General features: G+C 49.5%; 1 protein-coding gene across 1 annotated transcript in view; it reads left to right on the forward strand.

Moving 5' to 3' along the window:
- The first annotated feature begins 634 nt into the window (after positions 1–634).
- The window catches only part of CCDC13 (coiled-coil domain containing 13), an 84,491-nt gene continuing 60,948 nt past the window's right edge, over positions 635–24,177 (forward strand). Inside the window, exons 1-6 of the mRNA XM_063924350.1 lie at positions 635–750; positions 4,703–4,924; positions 5,163–5,311; positions 8,201–8,343; positions 8,517–8,594; positions 23,530–23,646. Coding sequence (XP_063780420.1) covers positions 4,710–4,924; positions 5,163–5,311; positions 8,201–8,343; positions 8,517–8,594; positions 23,530–23,646 — 702 coding nt within the window. The 5' untranslated portion in view covers positions 635–750; positions 4,703–4,709. The remainder of the gene's footprint in view (positions 751–4,702; positions 4,925–5,162; positions 5,312–8,200; positions 8,344–8,516; positions 8,595–23,529; positions 23,647–24,177) is intronic.

Below are 24,177 nucleotides of genomic sequence, written 5' to 3' on the forward strand. Positions count from 1 at the left end.
TGACCTTCAGGCTGTGTGTATAAGGTGTATATGTAACATAAATGCATTCTGTGCTTAGATTTAGGTCCCATCACCATGATAACTCATTATGGTATGCAATTATTCCAAAATACGGAAAAATCCGATATCCAAAATACCTCTGGTCCCAAGCATTTTGGATAAGGGAGACTCAACCTGTACTACTGTATGTGCGTCTAGTAGTATAACAGTAAGCATGGACAGGGATAGACATGCTCTGACCCCCAAGGGCAGCAGAGCCGCAGGTGGACTCCCATACCTCCCAACATGACCCTCTCCATGAGGGACAGAATACTCTGCTTCTAGACTTTTCTCTTAATTAATGATTGCCATCACCTGTGGTAAGACACCTTTCTTATCCATTAACCTGTTCAACTCAGGTGCCGACAATCATAAATTAAGAGGGAAGTCCAGATGCAGAGCATTCTGTCCCTCCTGGAGAGGGTCATGTTGGGAGGTATGGACTCCTGGAGTGGAGGGAAATGAAATGACAGATATTGACATAGCTCTGGCAGTGCAGGGGTTACACACGGTGCCTGGCGCGCATGCGCATTGTAGAAGCAGAGGGAAAGTGCTAGCGGGGTCAGCCTGCGCATGCGCCTGAGTCATCAGCGGGCGTTCTCTGATGCCGTCATCGCCGGCGCGAGGTCTCCATGGCGACCGTTGCCCGGGGTGACGCGTCCTCCTCCTCCCGCGGCTCTGCAGGAAGGGCGGACAGACCGGGGGAAAGCAGTGAGTGTTGTCCGGGGAAAAGGGCTTGGCGGGGATCGCCGGCAAATAACTCCTGTGCTCTGGTGGACCGCGTATAGCAAAGGGCATGCTGTGACCTGTAGTGCCACATGATGCCCTGGTCTAGCAGACGTGAAGTATTAGATTTATGTGATCACACAGACCCGCATATAATATTACAGCGTAATCCTCTCTGTGCTGGGAGACATTGGATGGTGTGACTGCAGTGCACGGCTCCTCCGTCTTATAAAGCATGTGCTTGTCATTGTCAGTGTGATCAGCACTGTGCTGTGTGAGAGGATCTCCTGCATCGCAGCCACTCCAATACCGCCTCTAGGGGATCATTCAGACCTGAACGCAGCTGCACGTCTGTATGCAGCGACTGCATTCGGGTGGTCTGCGCACATGCATTAGCCGCAGTGTGCCACCCTACACCTTGCGAGATGCGGGCGCAAGATGATTGACAGAGGCGGCCATCGTGGCGGTCGGCGTCATCGCGGCGTTTCGTGTGCTGGACCGAATGGGGACATCACGCTCAGCCACTCCAGTTAAAAAAATGGCCGTGGACCGCCTGCGCTGCCATGGGTAAACCTTAATTCAGTGCCGCCGCAATGTAATTGCGGACGCATCGGGAGGCGGCGTCACGCATGATGGGTGGCCTTGCCCTGTGTTGGGCGGCCCTCAGCATGTGCAGAGATGGACGCTGATCTTGCTGCGTATATATCTCTGAATCAGGTCCCTAATGTCTTTATATCAGACAATGCTGGCACCCATCTGCGGTCTGCCTATGATGCTGGGTGCTGTAGTTCTTAACCCGAGACCGCAAGCCCTAATAGTACTACAGAGTAATACCGCTTTTAGACCACTATAGCGGGTCGCAGCCGGGAGCCCTGACACGGCTGCGACCCGCCTCAGCCCCCTTTTAGACCGGTGTCACCAGCCCGGCATATTGCCGGGTTGTGACGTTGCCGGTGACGCGACGGGGGGCGGCGCTTGGAGATCACATGATCTCCAAGCACCGCCCAGCGCGCCCGCACATAGAGTGTAAACTGAAAGCTGGGTGTCGCGCGATCCGGCTCCCGTTTACACTGAACAGTTTGCCGAGTTGAACACGTGTTCAACCCCGTAAACTACCCGAGTTGGAATACCGGGTCACTCGAACCGGATTATTCCAACTCTGCCCTTTTACACCGAGCAGCAACACGGGTTATGCACGTTCATGTGTAATAACCCGTGTTATATGCTGCCGGTGTAAAGGTATAACACATTCTCATGTCTTTGGGCCTGATTCATGTTTGTAAGTAAAGCAGAAAAGCACGCAATTGGACAAAACCGTGCTGCAGTGCAGGTGGGGCAGATGTAACATGTGCAGAGAGAGTTAGACTTGGGTGGGGTGTGTACAAGCTGAAATCTAAATTGCAGTGTAAAAATAAAGGTGTCAAACATTTGTGGGCTACATGCAAAAGCAGCCAGTATTTACCCTGCATAGAAACAATATAAATGTATTTGCTTCCCTTGCATTGCAACATGGATTGTTCCAGACAGGCAGATGTATTAAGCCTGGAGAAGTGATAAAGCAGTGATAAGTGGAAGGTGATAACGCACCAGCCAATCATTATGGGTTTGAAAATGACAGGAGCTGATTGGCTGGTGCGTTATCACCTTCCACTTATCACTGCTTTATTGCTTCTACAGACTTAATACATCTGCCCCAAAGTAAATAGCTTTGCTTACAAACCTGAATCAGGCCCTATGTCCCCAGAGGATGATCATTACTGGGTTGCAGTAATCTGGCTGCATTGTTAGGTTGATAACAACATTGGTGATCATTATGCTGAATGTGGATACACAATATTGTCGCTGCGTGTGGATAATGACTGGAGCTGACAGGTAGTAATATTTTACCGACGCCGGGATCCTGACGGATGACAATGCCGACAGCCAGAATCCCGGCTATTCCCACTCATGGATGTCCACGACACCGATAGAGTGGGAATAGAACAAGTGGCGAGCCACCGAGCCCGCAACGTGGTGAGGGCAGTGAGCCCGCAAGGGGACTCTTTGCGCTCGCCTTGCTGCTGGCATAGTGAGGATCAGGATGCTGTTGTCGGTATACTGACGGCCGGCATCACGATCGTTGATAAATCCTATTGATCCCATATTTTAGCTCTCACTGAGATGTATAAAGACTCCACATGGGCAGAATTGACAAACATGATAGGCCTACAAAACATTTGCGAGAAGCAACGACCAGGTAAAAGTCAAACATCACTTTACTCTTGCGAGTGTCACGTGACTCAAAGCTTGATAGAAATAGTTGTAGAGCAATACATGCGCCAAGCTAACAAAGTACAGAATAGAAATATCAAACACAACTTACAGTTATTTCTTTTTTTCCTGATTGTTCAGTAATTGAATTGGTGAGTTTACAAGAGGCGAGTAGCTGTTAATGAGCCCCACAGCGTGGGTTACCCTGGGGCACAGCCTTTGTGGACTCATTTTGACCTTGTATGTTATGGGGATAGAAAGTAATAAGATGTTTTCACCATTTTGCTGAAGATTCAGTATCTGCCACAAATGACCCATTATCTTACTAAAGGTGCCTACACACGGGTTAAAAGATATGTCCATTTCTGATATATTGAAACGACATATAGTTTAGAAAGTGCCATGTATATGCCCTGTCACGATGCAGATGCGAACGTGCTATGCTTGCTGATGCCGGCACCCCGCCGGGTCCCGTCACTAACAAGGTCACGTTGGGTACACATGGTCTCGTGTGTACCCACCTTAAGGGCCAGATTCAGAGGCACCTATTGGCAGCCGCACATCTGCAGCTTCCACTACAAACTCCTTCCTTTGTGCACATCCGTGTGGCTGAATGTGCAAGGACTGTGACGCCCACTTGCGGCGCCCATACACACAGTGATGCCAGTTGGTGCATCCTTAGGGCTACGGTTGCATCATCAGTACTTGCACTTCTCCGTCTGACTATGGTCTCCTATGTCTTCAGCTGTGTACGCAGCCGCTTTCACTGACATCGGAGACACTCCCATAACACGCCCACTGAACGACCCGTTTGTGCATGCACTACTAGTCACCGCCCAGTAACAGCCATCGCTTGTCTTCAACATTTCTGATACCATGTGTAGTATTCATCCTAGCACGCTGCACCTGTCATAACCCGTGCAGTTCCTCTTTACTGCCTGGGGAGTCGCTCTCTCTGCTCTAGTGCTTCTAGCACACTCTGGCCTGTATCTCCGCACTGAGAACAGAGTGTGCTAGAAGCACCAGAGCAGAGAGCGACTCCCCAGGCAGGAAAGAGAAACTGCACAGGTTGTGACAATGCAGGGTGCTAGAATGAACACTACGTGTGTCTTGGCAGTAGCACCTTTGTGTGTACATTCTGTGTATGAGTATTTACACATTCATTCATGCGCTTGCCCATTTTGTGAAGAATTGTACAAATACACAAATATCGGCCTGCGTGTGGCTCTGAATCAGGTTGTAAATGTGGTATTATACATAATGGTAATCAGCTCAGCTGGGAAAAGTCCTCAGGATATTGCTCCCAGGGGAAACGATTTCCCGCTACTATAGTCCAATAGCTGAACGCAAGTCAGCTCTGTTTGCAGTCGTATTGCGTGCACAGCACCCCCCCCCCCCCCCCTAAGTTTGGCTTGATGCCCATCCTCATTATCAGTGTGCACATGCACCAGCCATATCCTAGGTGTGGGAGATGCTTCTAAAAACAGGAGTATGTACACAGGTGCGACTGAGTTGTGTGGAGCCCGAAAACATGAAAACTACACCTGCAAACCTGACTTGTGTGCCGGGCGCTGGATTAATGCATTGGTTTAATATCTTGTTGCACTGGGATTCTGCCCCTGATCCAGTGATGTCCGTACCCCAGGCATGGATACTGTAAGTGTAACCGTGACCTGTCTCTTTCCAGGCTCACCATGGAGTCAGACGACGCAGTGAATGAAAACCTGCGGCTACAGTTCAAAGCTCTCCAGGAGCAGCAACAGAGACGACTGCAGAGACTGCTGGAGAGGAAAAGGGAAAAGCAGAATGAGCAAAGCCAGGAACAGAAAAAGACTGATGTTTTCGGTGTACAGGACCAGATGAATCTGCTTCAATTGGACAGCGATTCCTCAAATGATATGGGCAAAAGGTGTCAGAATCTGTGACTTCCCTTTTCTCAGAATCTGCTTCTTTTTCTGTGGGGTACTAGCGCCATCTTGTGGATATAGGGGGAGAAGCAAGTAATAATTAAAATACTTGTTATTCCATTTAGAAATATGGATTTGATTTTTGTTAAAAAAAAAACTTATATAACTCTGAGAATAGCTGATGCTTGCTTAGTTGTGTTCTTGCTGGTGCGCGATTACTGAGTATTCCCCATGCTGTAGGCTCCTGGAGGATGAGAATGAGCAGCTACAGGGACATCTGCGGGAAGTGCAGGATGAGAACGGCCGGTTGCACAAACTTCTGAAGGAGAAAGAGTTTGAGATTAGACATCTCAGGAAGAAAGTGGAAGATGACAAACTAGCACTGGCAGGTAATTATTAATTCCGTATATTATGTATTACCCTAGGAGTACGGACAGCATGCTTTAGAAGAGGTGTGGGCAGTAGTGTTCATGCTAGACTGTTTTAGCGGGCGCCAGGCCCTTCCAGACTTTAGAACGCTAAAATGTGCCCTGCCCTTATGGCAGCGTCTCGCTGAAACAGTCTGCCACAGAGTCCTGAGGGGGAAGAGTTGCGGTGACATGACCACCATCGGATGAATAGATGCCCTACTGATGGCCATGTAGGAATAACCATCGATATATAATGGCAAACTGCTCTAATCAACCTGGTAACACTCCTCAGGTGCTGCAGGAGGGGTTATCTGGACAAGAAAACAAAGGATTTTTCCCACGCACTCTGCGGGCTGTTAGTAACAAGAACTGTATACTATATAATAATAGGACATTTTAGAGCTCTTCGTTACATATATTTTGCAAAAAATGTGATGAGCCTCCAGGCCACTTCACGGCCGCTCTATTACTGGAGGTCCCTAATACTAAGTATAAGTCCAGGGCGTGGACCCCACAAAGTCGGCTCAGGCCCAACCACCCCAGGGCAGCACACCATTGAGATACTAGTGTTAATAAGAAAGAAGCAGGAGCTATATGTTAGAAAGTGATACAAAAATAAGGGTGTTAGTAAAATACTCAAAAGAGTAAAATTAGTGGAAAAATAAAAGTGTTACACAAGTGCTAAATAAATATTATGGCGTACTGCCCCAAGGTAGCCCTGTCACTCTGGGGCAGCACGCTCCGGTTACTCTCATAGCAGCGCCGCACAGACACTAGAGGTCAATTATAACCTATAGCGTCTGAGAGTGGCGCCTGCTGCAGCCGGGGTGCAGGTTGGGCGGCGGGCACCTGTGGGTTGACTGCGGCTGCGCCCGCTGGCCGCAGCGCCCCGGGCATCCGCCCTGCTTACCCATGCCTAGAACTGCTCCTGCTTGGATGGAGGGTGAGCCCATAGATTTAGCAAGACTCAAATTGTATTATGATGCTGCAACATAAGCTGAGAAGTTACTAAATGTATGTTACTTAATGGTTTCGCAATAAGGAAAATATATTTGATACATAGGGGGTCATTCCGATTTGATCGCTCGCTAGCTAGTTTTAGCAGCCGCGCAAACGCTATGCCGCCGCCCACTGGGAGTGTGTTTTAGCTTAGCACAAGTGCGAACGGTTGTATCGCAGAGCGGCTACAAAAAATGTTTGTGTAGTTTCAGAGTAGCTAAAAACCTACTCAGCACTCGCGATCACTTCAGACTATTCAGTTCCGGATTTGACGTCACACACCCGCCCAGCGTTCGCCCAGCCACGCCTGCATTTTTCCTGGCACGCCTGCGTTTTTCCGAACACTCCCTGAAAACGGTCAGTTACCACCCGGAAACGCCCACTTCATGTCAATCACTCTGTGGCAAGCAGTGCGACTGAAATGCATCGCTAGACCCTGTGCAAAACTACATTGTTCGTTGTGCCCGTGCGTTGCGCGTGCGCATTGCGCTGCATACGCATGCACAGAACTGCCGATTTTTAGCCTGATCGCTGTGCTGCGAACAAATGCAGCTAGCGATCAACTCGGAATGACCCCCATAGTGTGTCACCTAATATTCAAAATTAAAAATGTAATATAAAAATAAAATGATAATAAAACCCATGACCGCTAGATCCTATGCAGCTCTGCTAACAATAATGTGTCTTAGTCGCAATGCGATGTATCTAGGACGCACAAGGAGACTGTGCTGATTAATGTGATATATGACACTTGTATATAGTGGGTGACTATGGGGATATTCAATTAGTCCCTTTTTTTTCTGACCAGTTGAAAAATCTGCACGAATTCGCCGCCATTCCACGTGGTTTGTCGAATTTGCGGGCATTTTTCGACCATGCTGATTCGACAAACAAAAACGAAAAGGCTTGGGCGACAATGGATTCAAAAACTTGCGAAAACGCCCGCTATTGAATACACTGAGGTCAAATTAGTGCAGAATTTCCGACTGTTGTAAAATTCGGCTCTAACTGAATATACCCCTAAGTCTGTATACGGAGCAGAACAGAAAAAAGCTGTGGCTTCTACATTGTAGCACTTTGTGTACAGACTCAGAGCCTCAGTCGCACACAGATATACAAGTGTCATATATCACATTAACCACAGTCTGAGCATCCTAGTCACATTGTGTTGACTAAGGGGGTCATTCCGACCCGTTCGCTCACTGCGTTTTAACGCAGCAGAGCGAACAGGTCCCTGCTGCGCATACACCGGCGCCGTAGTGCACCTGCGCATACACCGGCGCCGTAGTGTGCCTGCGCATGCGGGACGGCCAAAGGCCGTAGCAGGACAGCGATCGCCTCTGCCTGATTGACAGGCAGAGGCAATCAATGGGCGGGAGGGGGCGAAACGGCGGCATTTGGCCGCTGTTTCATAGGCGCGGTCCGGCCAATGCAGGCGTGGCCGGACCGAACGGGGGGGGCGAGCGGGGGGCGGGCCGCAGCGGCTGCGTGACCTCATACGCAGCCGCTGCGGGCCAGGGAGCGAGGAGTAGCTCCTGGCCAGCATGCTAAAGCTGCGCTGGTCGGGAGCTACTCCTGAAGTGCAAAGGCATCGCCACTGTGCGAAGGGGGGCCGGACTGATATGCGGGGCGGACTAGCCCTGTGCTGGTAAGAAGATCGTAGCTGTGCTAAATTTAGCACAGCCACGATCAACTCAGAATGACCCCCTAAGACCCATTTTCAGCAAACAATGGTCTCACAGGACCTGGCGTGCTGAGAGGGGCTGTTTGGCATGACTGCAGCAATGACGTATGAGGGCACATCTGTAGTGGTAGGAGCCACGTTGTAACACACAGTGAATGTTCCGGCTCTCGTGTGTTTTCCACCAGGCACAGCCGGCTTGGCTGGAGACGTCGCAGCCACGAAAATCGTAGAGTTGTCCAAAAGGAACCGAGAGCTCACCGCTGAAATGGAGAGTGAGAAAACCAAAGTTAAACAGCTGAATAACAAAGTGAAAGAGCTGGAGAGAGAGGTAAGAGTCTTATTCCTTGCGGATGGCCTTGTCTTGTAAAGCTCATTATCTGGACAGGGGTCAGATAAGTATTCTCACCCTAACCCTCCCTGCCCGCAGCCTAACCCCCCCACCCTTAAACATTTTCCACATGATGTTTTGATATTAAAATATTTGTGGATTCCACATTTCAGCTCCAGAACACAGCGTCCCATCAGCAGAGAGACTCTGGAAATGGGCTGAAAGTTATCCGGAGTGCAGAAGCAATACTGGTATGATTTGACCTTATCAATCTCCAGATCAGTATACACAATGATATAAGACACTGATGCCCATGGGGATGTGAGCAGGTAGCAGTGCTGCCCAAACAATGCCCATTTATCACATCACTTTGCTTAAGGGTGAGCACCCACTGCCAGGTTTTAATTGGACGCCGGTAGTGACCAGTTAGAAGCCATTGGTGCATCTCCTGTGTAATATGGAGTGGGCGCTCAGATTATTGTGCAATACCTTAATACTAAGAATTGCTGTTACTACAAGAATACTACTGCTGGTATTGCTGTTACTACCTGACATTTGTCACAGCACTAGTAGTATTCACAACTTATTGGGTACTAATACTACTCCTGAGGTTTATTAATTCCTACTACTGAGGGATTACCAATGGACATTACATATTACTGGGAACTATTACTACTGCTACATAGTATTGGTTTTTACTACTGCTCGTACTTAATTACTGTATATACTAGGGGACATCATTATATACCTGGCAGAGTACTGGTCATTACTGCTGCTGATGGGCATATTACTTCTGGAGGAAGAAGTGTCTTATATCAGTTACGGTGACAGATCACTGGCAGGGAGTTGTACGGGCATGGAGCATGGCCCAGGTCTTTTGGAAAGCTACTATGACTGTTCACCAGAGCCTAAGGGAAGGTTCTAAGTGAGGACGACTCACACTGAAACAATTTGAGTCCCATAACTTTAACCGTATTGGACATCCCCCAGTCAAAAGTCCGATGCATAACCTATTCCTGAGGCTGCTCCTCCATCCCCCTGCCTCATGCCTTGAACGTCTCAGCTTTGCTTACATACTGCCATCAGGCTACCTGTACCTCCCGCTTGCTTGCACCTCATGTCATCTGTCTGTCGCCCCATCCTACTAGATCTTCACTAGCTCTTCAGAGCAGGGCCCTCTTTCCTCTTGTTGTGTAAGTCCTCTTTTCGACACATTTCACTCGCAGCTCTCCCCTACTCAGCGACCATCTTTACCCGCTTTTTCTCCTGCTGGTAAAGGCTCATCTCCATCTATGACCACCAGCCTCTAGTAGTACGATGATCACTCCCTCAATACTTACATCTTAGCTGTATTATGTTGTGAGACTGTGTGGTGCTCTGTTACTTGTACTCTTTCTCTATCGTCCTAGTGGATGCTGGGGTTCCTGAAAGGACCATGGGGAATAGCGGCTCCGCAGGAGACAGGGCACAAAAAGTAAAGCTTTACGATCAGGTGGTGTGCACTGGCTCCTCCCCCTATGACCCTCCTCCAAGCCTCAGTTAGATTTTTGTGCCCGGCCGAGAAGGGTGCAATCTAGGTGGCTCTCCTAAAGAGCTGCTTAGAAAAGTTTAGCTTAGGTTTTTTATTTTACAGTGAGTCCTGCTGGCAACAGGATCACTGCAACGAGGGACTTAGGGGAGAAGAAGTGAACTCACCTGCGTGCAGGATGGATTGGCTTCTTGGCTACTGGACATTAGCTCCAGAGGGACGATCACAGGTACAGCCTGGATGGTCACCGGAGCCTCGCCGCCGGCCCCCTTGCAGATGCTGAAACGAGAAGAGGTCCAGAATCGGCGGCAGAAGACTCCTCAGTCTTCTTAAGGTAGCGCACAGCACTGCAGCTGTGCGCCATTTTCCTCTCAGCACACTTCACACGGCAGTCACTGAGGGTGCAGGGCGCTGGGAGGGGGGCGCCCTGGGAGGCAAATGAAAACCTTTTTTGGCTAAAAATACCTCACATATAGCCTCCGGGGGCTATATGGAGATATTTAACCCCTGCCAGAATCCACTAAAGAGCGGGAGACGAGCCCGCCGAAAAAGGGGCGGGGCCTATCTCCTCAGCACACAGCGCCATTTTCCTCACACAGCTCCGCTGGTCAGGAAGGCTCCCAGGCTCTCCCCTGCACTGCACTACAGAAACAGGGTAAAACAAGAGAGGGGGGGCAAAATTGTGGCAAAACTATATTATTAAAGCAGCTATACAGGGAGCACTTATTATAAGGCTATCCCTGTCATATATAGCGCTTTTGGTGTGTGCTGGCAAACTCTCCCTCTGTCTCCCCAAAGGGCTAGTGGGGTCCTGTCTTCGTTAAGAGCATTCCCTGTGTGTCTGCTGTGTGTCGGTACGTGTGTGTCGACATGTATGAGGACGATATTGGTGTGGAGGCGGAGCAATTGCCAAATATGGGGATGTCACCTCCTAGGGGGTCGACACCAGAATGGATGCCTTTATTTATGGAATTACGGGATAGTGTCAACACGCTAAAGCAGTCGTTTGACGACATGAGACGGCCGGACAATCAATTAGTGCCTGTCCAGGCGCCTCAAACACCGTCAGGGGCTGTAAAACGCCCTTTGCCTCAGTCGGTCGACACAGACCCAGACACAGGCACTGATTCCAGTGGCGACGGTGACGAATCAACCGTATTTTCTAGTAGGGCCACACGTTATATGATTTTGGCAATGAAGGAGGCGTTACATATTGCTGATACTACAGGTACCACAAAACAGGGTATCATGTGGGGTGTGAAAAAACTACCTATAGTTTTTCCTGAATCAGATGAATTAAATGAGGTGTGTGATGAAGCGTGGGTTGCCCCCGATAAAAAAATGCTAATTTCAAAGAAGTTATTGGCTTTATACCCTTTCCCGCCAGAGGTTAGGGCGCGCTGGGAAACACCTCCTAGGGTGGACAAGGCGCTCACACGCTTATCAAAACAAGTGGCGTTACCCTCTCCTGAGACGGCCGCACTTAAAGATCCAGCAGATAGGAGGATGGAAAATATCCAAAAAAGTATATACACACATACAGGTGTTATACTACGACCAGCTATAGCGACAGCCTGGATGTGCAGTGCTGGGGTAGCTTGGTCAGAGTCCCTGATTGAAAATATTGATACCCTGGATAGGGACAATGTTTTACTGTCTTTAGAGCAAATAAAGGATGCATTTCTTTATATGCGTGATGCACAGAGGGATATCTGCACACTGGCATCACGGGTAAGTGCTATGTCCATTTCGGCCAGAAGAAGTTTATGGACGCGACAGTGGTCAGGCGATGCGGACTCAAAACGGCATATGGAAGTTTTGCCGTATAAAGGGGAGGAGTTATTTGGTGTCGGTCTATCGGATTTGGTGGCCACGGCTACAGCCGGGAAATCCACCTTTTTACCTCAAGTCACTCCCCAACAGAAAAAGACACCGACTTTTCAACCGCAGCCCTTTCGTTCCTTTAAAAACAAGAGAGCAAAGGGATATTCATATCTGCCACGAGGCAGAGGAAGGGGGAAGAGACAGCAACAGGCAGCTCCTTCCCAGGAACAGAAGCCCTCCCCCGCTTCTACAAAAGCCTCAGCATGACGCTGGGGCTTCTCAAGCGGACTCGGGGGCGGTGGGGGGTCGTCTCAAGAATTTCAGCGCGCAGTGGGCTCACTCGCAGGTAGATCCCTGGATCCTGCAGATAATATCTCAGGGGTACAGGCTGGAACTAGAGACGGATCCACCTCACCGTTTCCTGAAGTCTGCTTTACCAACGTCCCCCTCCGACAGGGTGACGGTCTTGGAAGCCATTCACAAGCTGTACTCTCAGCAGGTGATAGTCAAGGTACCCCTTTTACAACAAGGAAAGGGGTATTATTCCACTCTATTTGTGGTACCGAAGCCGGATGGCTCGGTAAGACCTATTCTAAATCTGAAATCCTTGAACCTGTACATAAAGAAGTTCAAGTTCAAGATGGAGTCACTCAGAGCAGTGATAGCGAACCTGGAAGAAGGGGATTTTATGGTATCCTTGGACATCAAGGATGCGTATCTCCACGTTCCAATTTACCCCTCACACCAGGGGTACCTCAGGTTCGTCGTACAGAACTGTCACTATCAGTTTCAGACGCTGCCGTTCGGATTGTCCACGGCACCTCGGGTCTTTACCAAGGTAATGGCCGAGATGATGATTCTTCTTCGAAGAAAAGGCGTATTAATTATCCCATACTTGGACGATCTCCTAATAAGGGCAAGGTCCAGAGAACAGCTAGAGATGGGATTAGCACTGTCTCAAGAAGTGCTAAAACAGCACGGGTGGATTCTGAATATTCCAAAATCCCAGTTAATTCCGACAACACGTCTGCTGTTCCTAGGGATGATTCTGGACACGGTTCAGAAAAAGGGTTTTCTCCCGGAGGAAAAAGCCAAGGAGTTATCCGAGCTTGTCAGGAACCTCCTAAAACCAGGAAAGGTGTCTGTACATCAATGCACAAGAGTCCTGGGAAAAATGGTGGCTTCTTACGAAGCAATTCCATTCGGCAGATTCCACGCAAGAATTTTCCAGAGGGATCTGTTGGACAAATGGTCAGGGTCGCATCTTCAGATGCACCAGCGGATAACCCTGTCTCCAAGGACAAGGGTATCTCTTCTGTGGTGGTTGCAGAGTGCTCATCTATTGGAGGGCCGCAGATTCGGCATACAGGATTGGATCCTGGTGACCACGGACGCCAGCCTGAGAGGCTGGGGAGCAGTCACACAAGGAAGAAACTTCCAGGGCGTGTGGTCGAGCCTGGAAACGTCTCTTCACATAAACATTCTGGAACTAAGAGCAATCTACAATGCTCTAAGCCAGGCAGAACCTCTGCTTCAAGGAAAACCGGTGTTGATCCAGTCGGACAACATCACGGCAGTCGCCCATGTGAACAGACAGGGCGGCACAAGAAGCAGGAGTGCAATGGCAGAAGCTGCAAGGATTCTTCGCTGGGCAGAGAATCATGTGATAGCACTGTCAGCAGTGTTCATCCCGGGAGTGGACAACTGGGAAGCAGACTTCCTCAGCAGACACGACCTTCACCCGGGAGAGTGGGGACTTCATCCAGAAGTTTTCCACATGCTGGTAACCCGTTGGGAAAGACCAGTGGTGGACATGATGGCGTCTCGCCTCAACAAAAAACTGGACAGGTATTGCGCCAGGTCAAGAGATCCGCAGGCAATAGCTGTGGACGCGCTGGTAACGCCTTGGGTGTACCAGTCGGTGTATGTGTTTCCTCCTCTGCCTCTCATACCAAAAGTATTGAGAATTATACGGCAAAGAGGCGTAAGAACGATACTAGTGGTTCCGGATTGGCCAAGAAGGACTTGGTACCCGGAACTTCAAGAGATGATCACGGAAGATCCGTGGCCTCTACCTCTGAGAAGGGACTTGCTTCAGCAGGGTCCCTGTCTGTTTCAAGACTTACCGCGGCTGCGTTTGACGGCATGGCGGTTGAACGCCGGATCCTAAAGGAAAAAGGCATGCCGGAAGAAGTCATTCCTACTTTGATTAAAGCAAGGAAGGAAGTAACCGCGCAACATTATCACCGCATTTGGCGAAAATATGTTGCGTGGTGCGAGGATCGGAGTGCTCCGACGGAGGAATTTCAACTGGGTCGATTCCTACATTTCCTGCAATCAGGATTGTCTATGGATCTCAAATTGGGATCTATTAAGGTTCAAATTTCGGCCCTGTCGATTTTCTTCCAAAAAGAATTGGCTTCAGTTCCTGAAGTCCAGACTTTTGTTAAGGGAGTGCTGCATATACAGCCCCCTGTGGTGCCTCCAGTGGCACCGTGGGATCTCAATGTTGTTTTGGACTTTCTCAAATCTCATTGGTTTGAACCACTAAAAACTGTGGATTTGAAATATCTCACATGGAAAGTGACCATGCTACTAGCCCTGGCTTCGGCCAGGAGAGTGTCAGAACTGGCAGCTTTATCTTACAAAAGCCCATATCTGATTTTCCATTCGGACTGGGCAGAACTGCGGACTCGTCCGCATTTTCTCCCTAAGGTGGTGTCAGCATTTCATCTGAACCAACCTATTGTAGTGCCTGCGGCTACAAGCGACTTGGAGGACTCCAAGTTGTTGGACGTTGTCAGAGCTTTAAAAATATACATTTCAAGGACAGCTGGAGTCAGGAAATCTGACTCGCTGTTTATACTATATGCTCCCAACAAGTTGGGCGCTCCTGCGTCTAAGCAGACTATTGCTCGCTGGATTTGTAGTACGATTCAGCTTGCACATTCTGTGGCAGGCCTGCCACAGCCAAAATCGGTAAAAGCCCACTCCACAAGGAAGGTGGGTTCTTCTTGGGCGGCTGCCCGAGGGGTCTCGGCATTACAACTCTGCCGAGCGGCTACGTGGTCGGGGGAGAACACGTTTGTAAAATTCTACAAATTTGATACCCTGGCTAAGGAGGACCTGGAGTTCTCTCATTCGGTGCTGCAGAGTCATCCGCACTCTCCCGCCCGTTTGGGAGCTTTGGTATAATCCCCATGGTCCTTTCAGGAACCCCAGCATCCACTAGGACGATAGAGAAAATAAGAATTTACTTACCGATAATTCTATTTCTCGGAGTCCGTAGTGGATGCTGGGCGCCCATCCCAAGTGCGGATTATCTGCATTACTTGTACATAGTTACAAAAATCGGGTTATTATTGTTGTGAGCCATCTTTTCAGAGGCTCCGCTGTTATCATACTGTTAACTGGGTTTAGATCACAGGTTGTACGGTGTGATTGGTGTGGCTGGTATGAGTCTTACCCGGGATTCATAAATCCTTCCTTATTGTGTACGCTCGTCCGGGCACAGTACCTAACTGAGGCTTGGAGGAGGGTCATAGGGGGAGGAGCCAGTGCACACCACCTGATCGTAAAGCTTTACTTTTTGTGCCCTGTCTCCTGCGGAGCCGCTATTCCCCATGGTCCTTTCAGGAACCCCAGCATCCACTACGGACTCCGAGAAATAGAATTATCGGTAAGTAAATTCTTATTATTTCTGTTATTTATTTACTGTAATGCAATGTTTTGTCTCCCTGTACTGTCCTTTGTACGGCGCTGCGAAACACATGTGGCGCCTTATAAATAAAATGTAAAAATAATAATAATAATTGTAGGTGACCTATTAATAAAATGTACTAATTTTTTATGTTTATCTTTAAGAAAATGTAAACAAAGTGTAATGTGCGCAGGAGGAGGCGGCAAGTGAGAGTTCCATTATGTAGTTAGTTGTCACCACTGGTCTAACAGGTCCTAAAGAGATGCTTGTTTGTGGAAGGATTTTATCTGATTGTGTTTATATTAAAGTAAAGGACTGTAGACTTGTACGCTAACCCGATGCGCTTCAGCTGTTTGCTGCCAGATACTGGCTCTATATCACTGTGATAGTGGGCGGACTTTAATTGATGATCTCGCCCGATCTCCCGTCTAAAGTGAAGGAAGATCGCGGGGGCGCTATTCAATTGAGTCCTGTTATCGTGCTGATCACGCTCAACTAAAGTGCTTGGTGCGATCGCGAAAAGTGTTGTTTGGGTGAGGGGAGGGGGTGCGAGCTGAAATGCAGACACTGGCAGCCATTGTGCCCGTATGGAGCTAAAATTGAATAGCTCCGTTTGGGCGCCATCTGCTGGGTGCCGGCACGATAAGATTTGAATTCTGCCAAATGTCTCTATATACTATTAGAGGCACTAGGTAAATCTGTACCTGGGGGGTCATTCCGAGTTGTTCGCTCTGTATTTTTTTCTCGCAACGGAGCGATTAGTCGCTAATGCGCATGCGCAATGCCCGCAGTGCGACTGCGCCAAGTAAATTTGCTATGCAGTTAGGTATTTTACTCACGGCATTATGAGTTTTTTTCTTCGTTCTGGTGATCGTAATGTGATTGACAGGAAGTGGGTGTTTCTGGGCGGAAACTGGCCGTTTTATGGGTGTGTGCGAAAAAACGCTACCGTTTCTGGGAAAAACGCGGGAGTGGCTGGAGAAACAGAGGAGTGTCTGGGCGAACGCTGGGTGTGTTTGTGACGTCAATCCAGGAACGACAAGCACTGAACTGATCGCAGATGCCGAGTAAGTCTGGAGCTACTCAGAAACTGCTAAGAAGTGTCTATTCGCAATTCTGCTAATCTTTCGTTCGCAATTTTACTATGCTAAGATTCACTCCCAGTAGGCGGAGGCTTAGCGTGTGCAAAGCTGCTAAAAGCAGCTTGCGAGCGAACAACTCGGAATGACCCCCCTGATTTTTAGCGCTCCGCAATACAATGTTCTATATCAGGGGTGGGGAACTTTTTTTCTACCAAGGGCCATTTGGATATTTATAAAATCCTTCAGCGGCCATATAAAAATTATCAACTTAAAAATGAGCCTGCCCCCAGTAGTTATGCCCCAAGTCAGTAGTTATTCCCCCAGTAGATATACCCCCAGTTAGTTGTTATGCCCCCAGTAGTTATACCCCAGTAGATATGCCCACGGTAGTTATGCCCCAAGTCAGCAGTTATGCCCCAGTCAGTAGTTATGCCCCCAGTCAGTAGTTATGCCCAGTAGATATGCCCCCAGTACATACTGTATGCCCCCCAGTCACTTGTTATGCCCCATTAGATATGGCCCCAGTAAGTTGTTATGCCCTATTAGATATGCCCACAGTCAGTTGTTATACCCATTAAATATGCCCCATTAGATATGAGAGTCGCTAGTAGAGCCACTTACACACACACACACATTAAAAGAAAAAAAACCCACAATACTCAACAGCCCCGCTCCTGCTTCTGGACCGTTGCCCTCCACCTGGCCGCCCGCTCCTCAGAACTATGGGAGAGACGTTATGACATCTTTCCCATAGCACCGTACAGCCGCACATGCACACTGCCAGAGCAGGAGCACAGGAGTGAGCTCCTGCCTCCGGCTGCTGCTGAGGGGAAGAAGCTGGGCACCCACTAGTAACCATCTCAACGGGCGCTCGGCATCTCCCTTGGTTAGGTGATCCGGGCCGGATCAAGTGGCTCTGCGGGCCATATACGGCCCGCGGGCCAGAGGTTCCCCACCCCTGTTCTATATAGTAAGATTTGTTTTAGTACCATCTTGTTGTTAGCTGATTAGAAAATGTGTAACTGTGACCTAATTAGTCTTAAAACTTGTAGTTTTAAAGTTTTCATATTATCAGTGGGTGGCAAAGAGCAATTCCATGCTGATCACATGGGATGTACAGTATGTGCTCAGATAATAGCTTCCTGCTTCAGTGTGGCAGGAGCCCATCACTACTGATCAGAGACCCTGCTCTTTCCACTAAATAGCTCTCAGTCTATGGCTTCCTGCTGCCTCCATTCCCCTCACATCATGTTACTGCCCCTGTCACATGCAGCTCTGTCCTCACTGACACATCACCCATCTCCTGATATACTCTGTGCTGCTGGGGACCCTGCTCCTTCCACTATATAACTCTCAGTCTGTAGCTTCCTGCTGCCTCTATTCCCCTCCTCACATCATGTCACTGCCCCTGTCACATGCAGCCCTGTCCTCACTGACACATCACCCATCTCCTGATATACTCTGTGCTGCTGGGGACCCTGCTCCTTCCACTATATAACTCTCAGTCTGTGGCTTCCTGCTGCCTCCATTCCCCTCCTCACATCATGTTACTGCCCCTGTCACATGCAGCTCTGTCCTCACTGACACATCACCCATCTCCTGATATACTCTGTGCTGCTAAGGACTCTGCTCCTTCCACTATATAACTATCAGTATGTGGCTTACTGCTGCCTCCATTACCCTCCTCACATCATGTCACTGCCCCTGTCACATGCAACCCTGTCCTCACTAACTCATCACTCATCTCCTGATATACTCTGTGCTGCTGGGGACCCTGCGCCTTCTACTATATAACTCTCAGTCTATGGCTTCCTGCTCCCTTCTTTCCCATCCTCACATCATGTCACTGCCCCTGTCACATGGAGCCCTGTCCTCACTGACACATCACTCATCTCCTGATATACTCTGTGCTGCTGAGGACTCTGCTCCTTCCACTATATAACTATCAGTATGTGGCTTACTGCTGCCTCCATTACCCTCCTCACATCATGTCACTGCCCCTGTCACATGCAACCTTGTCCTCACTAACTCATCACTCATCTCCTGATATACTCTGTGCTGCTGGGCACCCTGCGCCTTCTACTATATAACTCTCAGTCTATGGCTTCCTGCTCCCTTCTTTCCCATCCTCACATCATGTCACTGCCCCTGTCACATGGAGCCCTGTCCTCACTGACACATCACTCATCTCCTGATATACTCTATGCTGCTGAGGACTCTGCTCCTTCCACTATATAACTGTCAGTCTGTGGCTTCCTGCTGCCTCCATTCCCCTCCTTGACATCATGTCACTGCCCCTGTCACATGCAGCCCTGTCCTCACTGACACATCACTCATCTCCTGATATACTCTGTGCTACTGGGAACACTGCTCCTCCCACTATATAACTCTCAGTCTGTGGCTTCCTGCTGCCTCCATTCCCCTCCTCCCATCATGTCACTGCCCCTATCACATGCAGCCCAGCCTTACTAATATATCACTCATCTCCTGATATACTCTGTGCTGCTGGGGATCCTGCTCCTCCCGCTATATAACTGTCAGTCTGTGGCTTCCTGCTGCCTCCATTCCCCTCCTCACATCATGTCACTGCCCCCGTCACATGCAGCCCTGTCCTCACTAACGCATCAAGTCATCTCCTGATATACTCTGTGCTGTGGGGGGCCCTGCTCCTCCCACTATATAACTGTCAGTCTGTGGCTTCCTGCTGCCTCCATTCCCCTCCTCACATCATGTCACTGCCCCCGTCACATGCAGCCCTGTCCTCACTAACGCATCAAGTCATCTCCTGATATACTCTGTGCTGTGGGGGACCCTGCTCCTCCCACTATATAACTCTCAGTCTGTGGCTTCCTGCTGCCTCCTTTCCTCTCCTCACATCATGTCACTGCCCCTGTCACATGCAGCCCTGTCCTCACTGGCACATCACTCATCTCCTAATATACTCTGTGCTGCTGAGGACTCTGCTCCTCCCACTATATAACTCTCAGTCTGTGGCTACCTGCTGCCTCCATTCCCCTCCTCACATCATGTCACTGCCCCTGTCACATGCAGCCCTGTCCTCACTGACACATCACTCATCTCCTGATATACTCTGTGCTACTGGGAACACTGCTCCTCCCACTATATAACTGTCAGTCTGTGGCTTCCTACTGCCTCCATTCCCCTCCTCACATCATGTCACTGCCCCTGTCATATGCAGCCCTGTCCTCACTAACGCATCAAGTCATCTCCTGATATACTCTGTGCTGTGGGGGACCCTGCTCCTCCCACTATATAACTGTCAGTCTGTGGCTTCCTGCTGCCTCCATTCCCCTCCTCACATCATGTCACTGCCCCCGTCACATGCAGCCCTGTCCTCACTAACGCATCAAGTCATCTCCTGATATACTCTGTGCTGTGGGGGACCCTGCTCCTCCCACTATATAACTGTCAGTCTGTGGCTTCCTGCTGCCTCCATTCCCCTCCTCACATCATGTCACTGCCCCCGTCACATGCAGCCCTGTCCTCACTAACGCATCAAGTCATCTCCTGATATACTCTGTGCTGTGGGGGACCCTGCTCCTCCCGCTATATAACTCTCAGTCTGTGGCTTCCTGCTGCCTCCATTCCCCTCCTCACATCATGTCACTGCCCCTGTCACATGCAGCCCTGTCCTCACTGGCACATCACTCATCTCCTAATATACTCTGTGCTGCTGAGGACTCTGCTCCTCCCACTATATAACTCTCAGTCTGTGGCTACCTGCTGCCTCCATTCCCCTCCTCACATCATGTCACTGCCCCTGTCACATGCAGCCCTGTCCTCACTGACACATCACTCATCTCCTGATATACTCTGTGCTACTGGGAACACTGCTCCTCCCACTATATAACTGTCAGTCTGTGGCTTCCTACTGCCTCCATTCCCCTCCTCACATCATGTCACTGCCCCTGTCATATGCAGCCCTGTCCTCACTAACGCATCACGTCATCTCCTGATATACTCTGTGCTGTGGGGGACCCTGCTCCTCCCACTATATAACTGTCAGTCTGTGGCTTCCTGCTGCCTCCATTCCCCTCCTCACATCATGTCACTGCCCCCGTCACATGCAGCCCTGTCCTCACTAACGCATCAAGTCATCTCCTGATATACTCTGTGCTGTGGGGGACCCTGCTCCTCCCACTATATAACTCTCAGTCTGTGTCTTCCTGCTGCCTCCTTTCCTCTCCTCACATCATGTCACTGCCCCTGTCACATGCAGCCCTGTCCTCACTGGCACATCACTCATCTCCTAATATACTCTGTGCTGCTGAGGACTCTGCTCCTCCCACTATATAACTCTCAGTCTGTGGCTACCTGCTGCCTCCATTCCCCTCCTCACATCATGTCACTGCCCCTGTCACATGCAGCCCTGTCCTCACTGACACATCACTCATCTCCTGATATACTCTGTGCTACTGGGAACACTGCTCCTCCCACTATATAACTGTCAGTCTGTGGCTTCCTGCTGCCTCCTTTCCTCTCCTCACATCACGTCACTGCCCCTGTCACATGCAGCCCTGTCCTCACTAACGCATCAAGTCATCTCCTGATATACTCTGTGCTGTGGGGGACCCTGCTCCTCCCACTATATAACTCTCAGTCTGTGGCTTCCTGCTGCCTCCTTTCCTCTCCTCACATCACGTCACTGCCCCTGTCACATGCAGCCCTGTCCTCACTAACGCATCAAGTCATCTCCTGATATACTCTGTGCTGCTGGGGATCCTGCTCCTCCCGCTATATAACTCTCAGTCTGTGGCTTCCTGCTGCCTCCATTCCCCTCCTCACATCATGTCACTGCCCCTATCACATGCAGCCCAGCCTTACTAATATATCACTCATCTCCTGATATACTCTGTGCTGCTGGGGACCCTGCTCCTCCCGCTATATAACTCTCAGTCTGTGGCCTCCTGCTGCCTCCATTCCCCTCCTCACATCATGTCACTGCCCCTGTCACATGCAGCCCTGTCCTAACACATCACTTGAGGGGAAAATGAGAGACATGGAGTGGACTGTGAGAGATCTGAAATGGCAATGAGACAGATATGAAGGGGCAATAACAGACATACGAGGGAGCAGTGAGATATTGAGGGGACAGTAAGAGATCTGTGGAGGTAGAAAAGAGGGGTATGGGACTCCGGGGCGACACCAATAAGGTCGACATACCGTATATGTCGACACCTTAAATAGATCGACATGGGAATAAAAGGTCGACACAAGTTTTTTGTTTGTTTTGTGTCGTTTTCTCCGTAATGTGACCGGGATCCCCAATTAGTGCACCGTGTCCCCTCGCATGGCTCACTCTAACGCTGCGCTCGCCACAGGTTACCGTTCCCAATTGTAGTCCACGTGGATCAGAAAGTATGAAAAAGTAAAAAAAATGTGAAAAACTCATGTCGACCTTTTTGCATGTTGACCTTGTTCATGTCGAACTTTTGTCCATGTCAACCGATTTCAGGTGTCGATCTAAGGTGTGTCGACCAATTGGTGTCTACCTAAGTGGTGTCAACCTTATTGGTGTCGTCCTGGAGTCCGGATACTGAAACGAGAGAGGCCCCTGCATACTAATACTTTCTGTTGGTTGGTGACCAGAGGAGGCGGCTATAAAATGTTACTATGTAATAAAACAAATGTGTCTGGAAGATAAAACACTTGTTACAGCGATGTGTCAGGGTATTATCACATATCTAGCAGGGTATTAGTGTTCCCGCTAGGAAGCGGGGAGGGCAGGGCGCACAGGTGAGGAACAGCCCCTCCGGCGTCACTATTGCTGACGGTGCGGCCACCGTCAGCATCACAAAAGGGGGCGTGCCCGGCCATCAACGTCACTAATGGGGTCATGCTGCTTCCCCCAACCTCTCCACGTGCACACGGCATCTATCGCAGGCTGCTTTAGCAGGGCGGCGGTAAAAGGGCAGGGCGCATTTTGCCTTTTAAAATTTGGAAAAGGGGGCTAAACAGCCTAGCGTGAAGACTAGGGGGTCTATTCGGATGTGGATCATCAAATCGACAGTGTCTAGGTCGACAGGGTTTGAAGGTCGACAGGGTTTCTAGGTCGACAGGTCAAAAGATTGACATGAGGTTTCTTTTGTTTTTTTCTTGGTTTCGTTTTTTCCGTACAGTGACCGGGAACCCCAATTAGTGCTCCGTGTCCCCTTGCATGGCTCGCTTCGCTCGGCACAGATTACCGTTCCAATCGTAGTCCACGTGGATCGTTAAGTATGAAAAAGTTCAAAAAAAGATTTATTTATTTTTAAAAACTCATGTCGACCTTTTGACCTGTCGGCCTTCAAACCCTGTCGACTTAGTGACTGTCGACCTATAGTGGTCGACCTAAACATTGTCGACCTAGGATCCCGTCTATTCATGAAGCAGTGAAAAGGTTGGAGAAGTTGCCCATGGCATCCAATCAGCATTGAAGTAACATTGCTAATTTGCATACTGTACAATTGTACGGAGCAGCTGATTGGTTGCCAGGGGCAACTTCTCCACGGGCTCACTTCTCCACACTTATCAGTGATTCATGAATAGACCCCTAGGTATGCTCAGCCCCAGGGGCCTTCCTTTCCACAAACAATACATATCCTTCTTACTGTCATGCAGGTGTAATCGTATATCTTCTGCTAAACCAATGCCGGCAGGCATCTTTCCCAATGTCCCACTTTCGGAATGTTCCTGCCTTACTCCCCTGTATTGTCCTCCTGTGTTTGTTATATACACCTGGATCACTGCTTAATACAAATGTCAGGATCTTGCATCACATAATAATAGACAATGTGTAATGGTAAGACCTTTTCATGTCTAGTGTTGGCAGCCTGAGCTCACAGTACCATGAAGCCTGCTGAGATACAGACGGGCATCTACCAGTGTACAGTCTGACCATCTGTACAGTATAGCCATTCAGCACTTCCTTGGTACGGTTGGAAGTGGGAGCAGGAGTAAGGGTCTTAGCCTAGATTTGACTCATGATCACACCCTTGTTAAATGTATTTTAAAAATAATTGATTTCATTGATTGATCTCCTGTATCGACAGGCGGAGGCTTCAGAGGTGAAATCCTTACAGGACAAGCTAGCGACTGCCAACCAAAAACTGACCGAATATCGCAATCAAATCCAGACCGCTAAACAGGAACTAAAAATGGCTCATAAGGTATAAGAGACACAATGTAGATACTACGGCTTCAGTATGATATCCTGGCTGTTGGGATCCCGGCGGTCAGGAGACCGATGTCGGGATCCTGACAGCCGGAATACTGACGGCAAGTGCACTGTGTCCCCACGCTTCGGGCCAGGGGTCGTCACAGGGTTATATTCCCCCTCAGGTTATGGCGTGGACCACCACCCAAATGGGGATTCCAGGCGGCGGTTGGGATTGCGACTGCCGATATTTCACCAGGTGTCGGGATTCCGGCGTCGGTATCCTGACTACCGGGATCCCAGCAGCCGGCAACTTGGATTCTTCCTGATATTACATATGATGCAATAGGTACTGTATACATACAGTCTATATTATACCAACATATGGTAAAACAGAACAGACACAACATATACCTTGTAAGGTTTAGGCGCCGCCTGGGAAGGGGGTTAGGTTTAGACTGGGGGGAGGGGGTGGTTAGGGTTAGGCCGTGGGTGGGGGAAAGGTTAGGGTTAGGCTGCGGGGAGGGAGTGTTCGACACCACCG

Source organism: Pseudophryne corroboree, chromosome 5 (assembly GCF_028390025.1).
Source record: "Pseudophryne corroboree isolate aPseCor3 chromosome 5, aPseCor3.hap2, whole genome shotgun sequence".
NCBI classification, from domain to species: Eukaryota; Metazoa; Chordata; class Amphibia; order Anura; family Myobatrachidae; genus Pseudophryne; species Pseudophryne corroboree.